The 13,672-nt window shown below is 49.5% G+C and overlaps 1 protein-coding gene across 1 annotated transcript in view; it reads right to left on the reverse strand.

Annotated features, from left to right (window-relative positions):
• The window catches only part of GABRA3 (gamma-aminobutyric acid (GABA) A receptor, alpha 3), a 57,663-nt gene extending 48,388 nt beyond the window's left edge, over nt 1–9,275 (reverse strand). Inside the window, exons 1-2 of the mRNA XM_008948529.1 lie at nt 9,187–9,275; nt 4,879–5,000 (exon numbers count right to left, since the gene is read on the reverse strand). Of these exons, the coding sequence (XP_008946777.1) occupies nt 4,879–5,000; nt 9,187–9,275 (211 nt within the window). The remainder of the gene's footprint in view (nt 1–4,878; nt 5,001–9,186) is intronic.
• Nucleotides 9,276–13,672: the final 4,397 nt, after the last annotated feature.

The raw sequence follows: 13,672 nt of genomic DNA on the forward strand, positions 1-13,672 counted from the left end.
GCACCATAGACCCATGTCAGGTATACCTGATTTGAGTCCCATTGCAAGCAGCAGAGCCTGACCACACCAAAACGTGCTTGAGCCCAACGGCATCTGTGCTGAGCCCACCATGGGCAGGCAGATGCTGCTGCTAAGCCACAAAGAGCAACCCAGTAGAGATGAAGGAAGAGAAGGCTGCCACGAGCCTAAGTTGCTTTCACTCTCCAGATATTCCCAGTTGTGAAGATACACACTGGGGCTTCGTGTCTGCCTCGATGGGGCCCACTTTCTGCCAAAGCTGAGGACAAAGAATGGGCACCATGCCCTGTCCCCAGGGAAGGGGAAACCAAAGGTGCCAAGTGGGGAACTGCACTGCTTTAATCCAGTTTGCTGGTCCCAGTAAATCCCATACTCTGAAAACCTGAGTAGGCTCCTAGCCTGAACTGTCCAGAAGCACGTTGTGCAGACAGATCAGCAGGATGCTTCCCACCCACTGCTCCCCCAGCAAGGCCAGGTCAGACACTGAGGTACCACAGAGACACGCAGCAGAAGCTCCAAGGAAATACTGTGTGAATGCATGACTTACAAGGAAATCACTAACTTGTAAAGTGATGCAGCATCCAGGAGGGATAACAGTGACTGCCCTGAGCCTAGCTGTCTAACGTGGTACAAATTACTTTTTAATTGCCATTGGCCAAACTGGCTTATCTAGAAAGTTTACAGCCCCTCTTTTAGAACACTGAACAGCCTACTCTCACCTTCTCTTCCTTGGGTCAAAATCTTTTCCTCCTTGGCACCCTGGAAAAGGCCAACAATTTTCTGGAGCACAGGCTTCCCCCAGCCACCCAATACAGACTTTCTTCACCACTGGCTCCAGATGCCCTGTGGGCTCCTCATCCTTGCATCAAATAGCAGCTCAGCTACACCCCCAGTCCCTGTGAAGCAGACAGCCTCTGGCTGAGGTGGAAGAACAGCTATGGAAGTGCCCCACAAGCCTCCTCCCGGAGCAGCACGGTGCTGATAGCTTTGTATTGCCCAAACATGTTAAAAGCCTTAAAGCTGTAAGGAAGGACTAGGCTGTGGCACATCTGGAAACCTACTCTCCTGCCCCTCACCAGGCAGCCACAAGATGGTTGTGTCTCTGTTGTAGCACAACAGGCACAAACTTCATTGGTTAGGAAATAAGGCTGCAGCGAGTACAGCTGCACAGGGACCATCACTGAACCTCAAACAGCCCAACCACTGCATCCCTTCTTGTGTAACTGTGCTGGGCTTCACACTGGCTGGGTAGGGATTACAAAACTCTAATCCCTCTTCACAGTAGGCAGCATAAGGATATATGGGTATTTTTGTGCATCAGTTATTCTTGGAGGATCACTCAAGGTCCCGTTGTTCACACCTCACTCCTTGAACATCTCTTCTTTTTGGGTGTATGTAGTCTCTCCCTTTTTCAGCCAGTTCTACCTTTTTCTCCTGTCCACATCTCCTCTCCCACTCTTGCATCAAGGCAAGCTCCAGGCTCAAAACTGAGGCTCCTCTGCATGCCAGCTCTGCAGGGAGCCCCAACAAAGAGAATTTGAGCTATAAATAGATGGCACTCACTTCAGCCCCTGCAGGGCTGGGCAGAGGATATGCATGACTGTACAGTTCCAGACCAAGAGTAAAGGCCAGCACTGTCCATAGAAACTATTTTAGTGGGAAATTTTCTTGTCCTACAAGGTTGGCCATGACAACAGATGTCTCTCTCCCCTTGGGGTCCATTTCTGTTCTTCTTCTGATTCAATAACCAATCTGGCCTGTATTTTCTCAGGGGAAACACAGGTTATCTGCTGACAGTTCCTTCCCCTCCCCTGGACTCTGAGTCCTACAACAGTATCTATTTATGCAGCTACCCCTTCCCCAAGCTCAGATGGTATTTCAGTGGTCGTGAGGCCAAACAAAAGACTCAGCTTTGTCCCTAAGAGCAAGCCAACCCCAGGTCACTGGACAGAGACAGGGAGAAACCTCCTACCAGCCACAGAAGACTTCTCTGTGACACCAATGGTCGTGTCCCCAGTAATACAAGGTATTCCTGCAGAAGGAGGGGTCTCACAGCCACCCTCCCCCAAACCTTTCTCCTTGTATGCTAGCCTGGAGTATGCTCACAAACTTATACTTGCCATCAAGACTGCTGGAGAGGATGTTCTGAGCTGCTCCTGGGCACAGGAGCAGCAGCAAGGCACAGGACCACCCTGACCTGGAGGCTGTCTCTGCAGTGCTGGGCACTCCTGAGCAGCCCCAGCACTGGTGTGCCTCAGCTTGTCTGCAGCATCCTGGTAGGAAGAGGAGCTCTGGCATGGGTGCTATTAGAGTGGGTGGCAGCAGATGGTGAAAACAGAGGGGATAAGAAAATAAATACAAAGAGGCTATCTTGAGGGGAGAAGTCACCACATCAACACTCTGTTGCTTACACAGTCTCTTTTTCCGAAGCTTAAATAAACATTGCTCAGTTCCTGGCACAGAGGGGAACGGCTCTGCCGAAATGGGGGAGCACCAGGGCAGCCACTGCAGCCCTGCACCCCACCCAGCCCTGCCCAGCCCAGCCCCGTGCTTTCAGGGGGATCTCTCACACACAGCAGGGAAACCAAGGTCAGGAAAGAAGCCTGCATGTTCTGCTTCCCGGCTACCCACAATTTAGGCCAGTACACCTTTTCCTTAGTCCGTGCACGGGTGTATTACCCCCACATCTGCCCTTTCCACAGACACCTCAGCAGGACTGCCTGGTGCCAAGAGATGCTCTCACCTCACACCTTCAGAAAAGCAACAGGAAGATATTCCCGAGGGAAGAGGGGAAAGCCAGTGCTGTGTCTGCAGGGACTGCCCAATGCTGTCTCCCAGGAAAACCAGCAAACCTTGTAAGTCACTCAATCACTCAGCAGCACAGCTGACAACTTGAAGCAAGGCAACCCCTTTCACAGATCTCACAAACTTGGACAGCAGGAGCCCACCTCTTGTTGACTGTCACTCCAAACTATTCAATTGACCCCTAAGTCTGGAGTCTGCAGCAGGACCATTTCCATTTCTCTGGCCACCAGCAGCATTGGGAAAGGTTTTCCCCTCTAATATTCTTCTTGATTGCAGCCCTGACAGACCTCCAAGTAATAAAAGCCCAGACCTGTGGAAAACAGGTCCAACTGAAAGTGGGGACAGCCTCACTCACAAGGCTGCCCCATACATGCACACTGAGGACAACTCGTTAATGAAGAGTCCCCAAAACCTGTAGCCCTTTTCAAAATCTCCCATCTGGGTCCGTCGGAATGCTCCATGAGAGGAAATCAGAGGTGAAAGAAGTCTTTAAATATGAAATGCCTGGTTCAGGCAAAGGCAATTTATTATGTTAAGCACGTTATGAAAGGATCTAAAGCAACAGAGCTGAGATATTCCAAGAAAGGTTTTAACTTCCCCAGCAAGGGGCTCCTGGGAGTCCTCTTGTTAATACTTTGCATGGGGTTGTCTGCAACTGAGCTTACAGTGAACATAAATGCCCCCTCAGTCCCCTTTCAGAACTCATTCCAGTTAAATCAATATAGCCATCAGGGAGACTTGAAGAAGCAAAGCTATTAGTGGGACCAGTTAATTCTGGGGGAAAGAAACAAGCAACAAAAGCAATAAAACTGATGGATGGCTTATGCAGACACAGTAACCCCCTCCTGCCCAGTTTCTGCAGTATGGCAGCCCATCAGAGGTGAGGATGCTCACTGGAGAAACCCTTCTTCCCCAGATTTTGCATAGTCTCTGACTGGGATGAAGGTACTCCTAGACAGGTGCAAGGCAGAGGGCCATGGTACAGAGGTGGACATGGGGCTGGGACAAGACAAGGAGGCTGCTCTGAGCAATGGAGGGTGCACCTCCAGACTAGCACTGTATCACCACAGCTCCTGTCAGCATACAAGAGCTCGAGAAAGCTCATTCCCAACCTCCCTTAGCAGTGGGATCTTCAGGGAACAGGGAAGCATATGGTGATTTCAGCTTTGGGTGGGAATCATGGTCCAGCAGCACACATTTGCAGCTGAACAGGAAAGTTCAGAGCAGTGCAGGGACATCACCTCAGCGGCCCCTGTGGCACACAGTCACTGGCACCTGAGAGGGGCCACCTCCTCTGCAACAGCAATGTCCCTTGGCAGCCATGCACCAAGAAAACACACAGGTCCATGTCTCCCTCCTCTCAGCAATAAAGCTCATGTCTGTCTTGCACAGATCTCCCCACTGCTTCTGCCTCCTTACATTACACTGTACGTACGCCATAAGCGTTGGAGGGAAGGTGACTACTGTTGCTTTGCTTTCTGAAGCACCTTGAATAGGTGCTTTAGGTACTTGGAGAGAAACTCAGCAGCAGTAGGTATAACGGCAGTGGTGGTAAAGCAGCTCGGGAGACAGCAAAGCCTTACTAACTGCCCAGTGCCCAGATCAGCAAGCAAAGACCTTGCCAGGTGACAGCTACATAGGAAAGAACTGAGCAGATATCAAGAGAGAGGCTCTGTAACAAAACCCACTGACTAAAAAGCAACATGACACAAACTGAAGGTCCTGCAAACTGGTAGGTTCATCATTACTGAAATAATAATGCCTACAGAAGTAGCAGAAATATGTTTAATCATATTTGCTCCATCTACAGGCCTATCAATGTAATGTCATAGAAGACCACAGCAGTCAGAGACTTGCTCCTCTCATCTCACAAAATATCAAACACCACGATAGCACAGACTCAAAATGGGGAAAGCGGCAACAGATCGAATCAGTCACTGAAACAACTCGTCTTTCCAGCTTCCAAGCACCAGACTTACTAAAAAGTCACCTGTGCAGCCTCCCCCTTCTAAAGCTGCAGAGCTGTGGGAGACACCATCTCTCCACCCAACTGACCTCCAAGTCCGGGCCTCAGGCGGTTGTCGTACCCATCCAGCAGCCTGTCCAGGATGCGGGTGAAAATGGTGATGTTGTCTTTGCTGTCATCAACGACATCTGAGACGTGCTTCTGAGAAAGCCTGGCATATGGGGGAAAAATGAGGAAAAAAAACTTTGTCAGAAGAGAAACCTACTCTTTATGTGCTCTAAACAGTTCCTGGAAATGAAGGGATGTTGGTTCATGCTCCAGCCTGTGCAGCAGTGGGACCTGGACTGGAAGATGGGGCACGCCTGCTGATAAGCTGATGAGCTTGCAGGACTCCCTGCAGGGCATCTGAAATCAACTCTCCTCTGGCCTCTGCCACCACAGCCCTCAGCGTGGAAGCTGAGACATCCCCGTTACCCTCTTCCCACCTTTCCAAGCTCAGGGCCAGCAGTACTATGGGTAGCCATTTAGAAGCCCTGTTTTGTCAGGGAGCCTTCCCCTGCCTGAGCATCCCTTGCCTGCCCCTAAGAAAGGACATTTTATGAACAGATGCTGTGAGAACCTCAGTTACTCAAGAGCCAGCATCTCCTTATAGGCTGCATGGAAGAAGTGCTGTCAGCTATTTACCATATCGAGCCATTTCCAAGGTTTCTGCTCCTGGAAGAGGAAATGGAGGCAGAAAAGCAGGAATTCAGTAAAGCAGGCTGTAAATCCGGAGTCCATCATTAAAACTCTTCGTGAACCATTTCTGCAGTTTGTTGAACTCTCCCTGTTTATCAAACCAAATGAGTTTTCACGTTCCTATCTCTCCTCAACACAAGAAGTCTAGAAGCCCTCGAATAAGATGACTTCCTCAGGGCATTTTATGCCCTAGGTAGAATAAAATAAGTAGTAAATTTCTCAAACAAAGCTCATCACACCAAACAAAATCTTCAATACAGTTTTGCAAGCCCAAGGGGCTCTAATAATACATTTGCATTTTGTGTCTCCCTTTCAATCAACAGAAGAGGAGCCTGTGAATCCTTCTGAAACTGGCTGCTTCTAAAAGAGATTTCAAATAACACAGAGTACTGGTGCTGTGGCTTCAAGCACAGCTTTCCCCAGCAGAAATAGCTGTTAGGAGCAAAACAAATGGAAAGGCAGAAAATTAAGTAACAGAAAACTAGAAGAAAAATCTATAGAGATGCAGAGATTGCAAGGAAGATGGAAGAGGAAGCAAAAGAAACACCAATGAGGCAAAAAAAAAAAAGATTAAAAGGCACAGACAAGCAGTGGGATAGCTGAGGAAGCCCAGTCAGGCAGGGGGAGAAAAGGGAGCACAGAGATCCTCAGCAGCAGCACCAGGAACCCCTCAGGAGCAGGGCAGCCCTGACTGGCAGATCAGTCCCATGCCACTAACTGGAGAGGGAAGTCCCTGGGGAGCATGCCCAGATGAAGCCCACGGGTGCAGCAAACTAGAGAGACACTTGTGGTGCAAGACTGTGGAACTCCCCAGGAGGGCACTTATGACCCTCTGAAGCAAGGTCCCATTCACCACAGCCGAGGGAGGACAAGCTCCTAAATTGCTGCTTTCTAACACTTTTGTCCCTTCTCCTCCCCAGCTTCATTCTCCCTTGCTCCAGTTGATGTGTGCAGCTCCTGGTTTAAGCATGGATCAGGAAGTAACTGGGGAGTGGGAGAGAGAAAGAAGAATATAATTTAAGGAGTTCAAAGTTTAATCCTGCTGCATCTCATTGGGTTAGACTAGTTACCCCTGACATTCCTGGTCCATTTGTAAATACCCTGTGAAGGGTCAGTAGGGTGACAAGTACCAGAGCTGGCCTAGAGTTTTCTATCAAAATTTTCTCCCAACAGAAAACCCAGCTTCTGTAAGATAAAAGAACGAGAAGTATTTTCTAGCAAAAGAGGAAAAATGGAGTGGAGTATGGGCATTTGTAAAGTCAGGATGAACCAATACTATTCAGTATGCTGCAACTAACTGAAATATTCAACTTCAGATCCCACCTCTCACAAGGCCACTTGGCCTCTGGTTTTTAGAAAACCAATATCTATCATGGGAGAAGTGGTGAGGCCAGGAAGCTCAGCCTACAAAAGCCCAAAGAGGATAGTAAAGCACTTAAACTGCAGCTCCCATAGGGTGTGGTGAAGTGAAGCATGCTCAGGAAAACACCCAGCCCAGCCCTACTGCAACTTGTCAGATCCGAAACCTCACGCTGACACTACTAACTGTATTCCCATTCAAATCAAAACACTGGTTTGGGTTTTTCAGCTGGACTTGAAATATTTGAAATAGCTGAACACCCTTCAGGTAAGTAGAATTTTGAGGAATTTAACAAATGCCTCCTGTAATTAGTGAGGCTTCAATTGTACTGGCTTTCAAAAGATGTCATGGTTAAAAGCAATCTGTACCAGTGCCTGCTGATGGGTATATAACCATCTAGAACATATGAATAGCTAGAATGCTCGTGAAAGCTCATTCATTAATGTTTTATAACCTATCTTTAAAAATCACCTGTAATATAAAGAGTGAGAAGACAGATTTTTGTGAAGGAATTCCTGGACGAGGCTCAGCAGTGATGGGAAAAAAGAGTTTATAAATTCCAAAGCTGTTTTACTTAGCCTGACACCTGAGGTTTCCACTTCAGTGTGAGCAGTGTGGGATTCACTCAGGAAGTGCCAGGAAAAGAGGGGCACAGGCAGGGCAAGGGAAGGTGCAGGCAGGGAAGAGCCAGCAGCACCTCTGCCTGGCACTGATTTAGGCTAATTCCCCAGCCCAGCTGAGGTCTAGGCTGGCTCACACCTTAACATAAAGATAAAGCTGCCCTTTAGCAGGGCATAAAAACAGGTCTCATTTATCTCTCCTAAAGCCCAGGGTAGAACTCAAAGGACTGAGAAGAGGTGTGGGGATCATGGGTTTAAGATAATTAAAAGTCTTTAGGCCGGGAAGACAGAGGTTTGCAGCAAATTTAATTAGGCTAGGCTTGAAGAAAAGTCATTACCTCACCACCTGTCCCTGGGCAGACGCTCTCTGGAGAGGCAGAAGGCACGCCAGCCTCGGAACGTGGGGCCTTGTATGCAGCTTAGGAAACAATCCCTCGGCCCCAGCGGGACGCCCCGGGCAGGGTGTGTGTGTGGGGGTGTGCTGGGACACGCGGGGGCAGCCTGGGGGGGACACGGGCTGGGGACACCCCACCGCAGCCAGCACAGGACGGAGACCCTGCCCAGCGGGCTGCAGGGGACAGACAGAGGCCGGTGCCTGGGGCTGCCTCTGCCCGTGCACAGGGTCGACAGCAAGCTCAGCATCTACCCAAGAATGCCACGGCATTCTCAGGATATATTTGCTTATGCAAAGCCAGATCCAAGTGGGTGATGCGTGGTGGGTAGGACGGGGTAGGAGCCTGCAGCAGGACAAAGGGCTGCATGGGTAAAGCAGGAGTAGCAGCACTCTGATTTTTTTCCTGCATGAAAATCCTTTAGTGCTGCTGGACTTACAACTCAGCAGACAGCATTTCAATGTCCACACCTGGCACGCTAAAGGCTTTTCTAAATTTTTTATAGAAGTCATGTATTATTTGCATTTCTCTCCCTCTGCACAGAGCTCCACCCTCCCTGTGGCCAGCAGATTGTGCTGGGGGTGTCTTCTCTGCTGCCCTTCCTCGACAGGGCTCTCCAAGCTCACCAAGCCACAGCAGAGGCTCCAGCAGGATGCAGCGGAGGGCTGAGGAGCCTGTCATGGACTAACAGGCTTTCCTTTTCTCCCGACATCTCCCAGAGGCTGGTGGCAGCACTCTCTGGGGCAGAACAGCCAGAGTCTGCACAGCCAGGGACCCCGACCCAGGCAAAAGGTGAGCTGCATGCCTGGCCAGGGCTGGCCAGAGCCCTGCTGCGCTGCAGCAGCTCAGGTATGCTGCTTGTGGGCTGTTATCCCTTACAAAGCCAAACAGCTGAAGAGTTTTCATTTTCTCTTCTTTACAAGCGTATTAAAAGAGTAAAGGGAGGGGAGTCTCTCTTCCAGGTTAAAACTCATCCAAGCCAAATCCTTGCCTAGAGTGAATTGTGCAGAGGCCAAATCTGAAAATTGGTTTTGTTGCAAAAATTGCTGACAACTATCCTTAGTGAGAGCACCTCAAATAATGCTAAAGTAATCAGTTAGCTCAGCCATGAGGGACTGAACTGTCCCCAGGTGAAAGGCATGGGGATGGGAGCAAGGGGAGGGTCAAAAAGAGCAGAGACACTTAGGGCTTTGCCCTGGACTACTTCACACAGGTACTGGCCCTGGGATATCTAAGCACAGCAAGAGGATTGCAGCCTCAGCGAACAGCCTCAGTGCTCACCCTTACCCAGCATCAGCAGAGAGAGCCAAGCCCAGGACTAGGACTCCAAGGCTAAGGAGCGAGAGCGACCCTGTTCCCGGGAGCCTCAGCGCCATGGCAGCAGCACGCGGCGACCAGCAGCCGAGCCTCCAAAACCTGCCAGGGTGGGCACAGAGGGAGGGGGGAGGAGAGAAAAGAGAGTTTATTTGCTAGGAGGAAAGCAATTAATTTACTTCAGTTCTCCCCAGCAGCTCACCCATGTTAGGCAGTAGTCAGGATTGCTGGGGTTCTGTATTTGAAGTCCCAGAGACCAAGGGCAGCACCATTCTCTGCAGCACTGCTGACCCTGGAGAAGCTGCAACATGGGGTCAGAGCTAAGCCTGTACATACACATACAAACCCTCAGCCCATCTTCAGAGCACATCTAGCAGCTCCCCAGGCGCTTCAGCAACTGGCAGAGGTGCACAGCTCCACTTCCAAAATGACCACAGTCACTTCTTCCACCCATCGCTTCCTCCTCACCTCCTGCTCCCAGTCCCTGCCCTGCCTTTGCAGCAGTTCCCAGTTCCCCTGCTACCTGTGCTGCCTTGGGGACACCCACACAGCAAAGTATCAAGACCCATTTTTTTCCAGACATCTTTTTCTGGATAGTTAGGCCCTCGTTTAATTCTGGTAATGACACTGCCAGAAATTATTATTAACTTCGGGCACTGAGGCCCAAAGTAGTGGGAGTGTTTGACTGTACTGCACTTAGTGTGCTCAGATTTTTCATTAATGCTCAGTTTTACTTTTATTGTGATGTTATTGCACATTTAACTGCCTTCCCCTTTTATGTATCTCATTATGTTGATGCACCTTGGAACAGCACTGCCAAGCAACAGCCTGTATAAATACAGCTTGTCGTGACGTCTCCCCAGCATGACACCTCATGTCTGGAACACACGGGATTCAGCCCAGCAGAGGTTCAGCACCATGGCAGCCAGGCACAACTGGCCAGTGTGAGACCCCAGAGCTGTAAATGAAGGCTCACTTCAATCACAGCCTGCAGAAACCAGGGCAAGATGTTGTTGCCAGCCAAATCTGACCTCTGGATTTCCCCACTTGATAGGCACCAACATTGCAGAGTCTAAAGCAGCTGCTTCCAGCACTGAAGGAGATGCTGGGTTGAAAGCCAAATCCTACCACCTGAACAGCAGTTCTGAGCTAGTGGAGGACACCCCAGGGCGAAGGGGGCAGGTGAGCTATGCAAGTGTTCTAAGGAGAAGGGGTTTCTGCACGCAGTCACGGGAGACAGGAACCCCGACAGAAATCCCACACAGAGGGAGCAGGGAGCTCAGCTGAGTAAGATGAGAAGACCAGGATATGTCATGTGTATCAGGGATGTGCAGGGATGTGTATCTGTCCACCCCTGCTGCAGATGACTGGAAGAGAAGGGGCACAAGGCCAGGCTGGGTCATGTGTCACACCACAATTCTGCATTAGCCAATCCTGGTTGCCCCACAACACTTTGGCCCTAGAGTCCTCCCAGATGCTGTGCCTGATCCTTGTTTTTTAGCTCAGGTACAGCGCTAGGAGGATATGAGCTGTCATGCAGGCAGAAGGTAAGAGCCAGACACTACGAGTCCTTATCCACCCACCTCAGCTTTTGTTCTGGCAAGATCATAGCATCATAGAATCACAGAACCATTTAGGTTGGAAATGACTTTTAAGATCATGAAGTCCAACCATAAACCTAACTCCACCAAGTCCACTGCTAAATCATGATCCTGAGCACCATATCTACATGACTTAAGCACACCCAGGGATGGTGATTCAACCAGTCCCCTGGGCAGCCTATTCCAGTGCTTGATAATCCATTCAGTGAAGATGTTTTTCCTAATATCCAACCTAAACCTGTCCTGGTACAACTGGAGGCCATTTCCTCTTGTCCTATCTCTTGTTACCTATGAGAAAAGACCAGCACTCACCTCCCCACAACCTCCTTTCAGCTAGTTGTATAGACATATAAGATCTCCCCCAAGCCTCCTTTTCTCCAGGCTAAACAACCTCAGTTCCCTCAGCTGCTCCTCACAAGACTTGTGCTCTAGAGCCTTCCCCAGCTTAGTTGCCCTTCTCTGGACCCGCCCCCAGTATGGGCATGACAGTCCCAAGGACAAAGTCACACCATGCCACACCATCCAGAGATATGCCCTTCCTTCTCCTGTGTTTCTCTTCTTACTGAAAGGAGACACAACTCAGCTCCTACTTTCCAAAATAATACAGCACCACAGACGAAAAGGCCATCTGAAAATCCAAGGAATGGGCAAATGCAGGAGCCCTGCTGTGTTGGGATCACTCCAGCACCTCCATGTATTTCTTATACTGAGGTGCCCAAAACTGAACACAGTGCTCAAAATGCAGCATCACCACTGCCAAATACAAGGGGACGGTCCCTCCCCTAGTCCTGCTGGCCACACCATTTCTGATACAAGCCAGGATGCCCTTGGTCACCTGGGCACACTGCTGGCTCATATTCAGCTGGCTGTTGACCAACAACCCCAGGTCCTTTTCCACCAGGCAGCTTTCCAGCCACTCCTCCCCAAGCCTGTAGCATTGCCTGGGGTTGTTGTGACCCCAGTGCAGGATCCAGTACTTGGCCTTGTTGAACTTCATACCATTGGCCTTGGCCCATTGCTCCAGCCTGTCCAGATCCCTCTGTAGAGCCTTCCTGCCCTCAAGCAGATCAGCACTTCCACCCAACTTAGTGTCATCTGCAAGCTTACTGAGGGTGCACTCCATCTCCTCATCAAGATCATTAATAAAGATGTTGAACAGAAGTGGCTCCAATACTGAGCTCTGGGGAGCACCGCTTGTGACGGGTCACCAAGAGGATTTAGGTCCATTCACCACCACTCTCTGGGCCCAGCCATCCAGCCAGTTGTTACCCAGCACAGTTTATGCCCGCCCAAGCCATGAGCTACCAGTTGTTTCATTAGAATGCCGTGGGAAACTGGATCGAAGGCTTTGTTGAACAGAAGTGGCTCCAATACTGAGCTCTGGGGAGCACCGCTTGTGACGGGTCACCAAGAGGATTTAGGTCCATTCACCACCACTCTCTGGGCCCAGCCATCCAGCCAGTTGTTACCCAGCACAGTTTATGCCCGCCCAAGCCATGAGCTACCAGTTGTTTCATTAGAATGCCGTGGGAAACTGGATCGAAGGCTTTATGAAGTCCAGGTAGACAACATCCACAGCCCTTCCCTCATCCACTAGGCAGGTCACCGTGTCATAGAAGAAGGTAAGGTTAGTCAAGCAGGACCTGCCTTTCATATTCACTAATGGTAGGCACAGGGAAAAAAACCCACAGTGTTGGGCTTTAGCATTGCCTTGCATGGAACATACTTCAGACACGTTTTACCTTTCTCTTCCTCTCCATCACTCACTTTAAATGCTTGCAAACGTCAGTGCATGGATTAATTCTGTGCATGGGAGCATTTGCCAGTGTGCTCAGGCCTCATTTAATGAGGCTACTGGTTATGGAGCAGCCTTCACACAAAAGGAGCACACACTCACTGGAGTCTTCAGGAGCCTTCTGGCATGGGCACACCGACACCTCTAGTGAGACAAGCCCTGGTTTGGGATGGCTCCTCTGGCTCCTGTCACCCTCCAGCTGAGGAGGGAAACACAGCTTTGGAAATTCAAGCGTTTGCTGATGAAGCACAAATTAAGAGGCTGAACATCTGTTCTGTGGGAAATTCCAACAGTTTGGGGAGACTTGCTACAAATCACAACAAGGACAGCTAAAATGTTGATGTTTCTTACAAGGCAAATTCAAACCTGCTTCAATTAGCAGCTCCTCAACAGATTTCCTTTCAATTTTTCCCTTTAATTTCACTTAAACTTGCATATTATACAATAAGATTTAATTGATCTTTCTTTTCCTAAGGCAATTTCAAACACTAGCCAAAAGCACACACACAAAAAAAAAATATTGCTGACTTCCCTCCCCACACTACCATTGAAAAATGTCATTGAAATCAACACTTTCCCATTCTTCGCTGATTTCAATAAAGGGTTTGTTTGGCAGTATTTGCACTGCCAGCAGTTTTTGACCAAGGAGAAGACCTCTTCGGGGGGTTTTGCACCAGGTGCCTCCCGGCTCTGCAGGAACTGTCCTGACTCCTCTAGAACATTTTGGACCATCTTTATTAGATCTGATAGGACCATGGGCGATAATGCATCAATGATGGGATAGAGCAGCTAAAGAAAAGAGGACCAGAAAATGGGGAGCAAGGTAATCCAGAGAGAGATAGGGTCAGGAACAGTGACAAAAGCTAGAAGCACTTACACCTCCCACATAGGTGTAAGACATGCTTATCTGCGCCAAGCAGCTCTGAACAACTGTATCTCCACCAAGCCTTGGTCATACAGTTTTCCTTCAATATTATCTGGTGATGAAGGGCTAATTTTCTACTTTAGACAGTTCTGTTGAAGAAGGTGGCAGCCAAGGATTTGCTGGCACGGAGAATGGCCA

This window comes from Merops nubicus, unplaced genomic scaffold (genome assembly GCF_000691845.1).
Source record: "Merops nubicus isolate BGI_N331 unplaced genomic scaffold, ASM69184v1 scaffold5081, whole genome shotgun sequence".
Classification (NCBI taxonomy): Eukaryota; Metazoa; Chordata; class Aves; order Coraciiformes; family Meropidae; genus Merops; species Merops nubicus.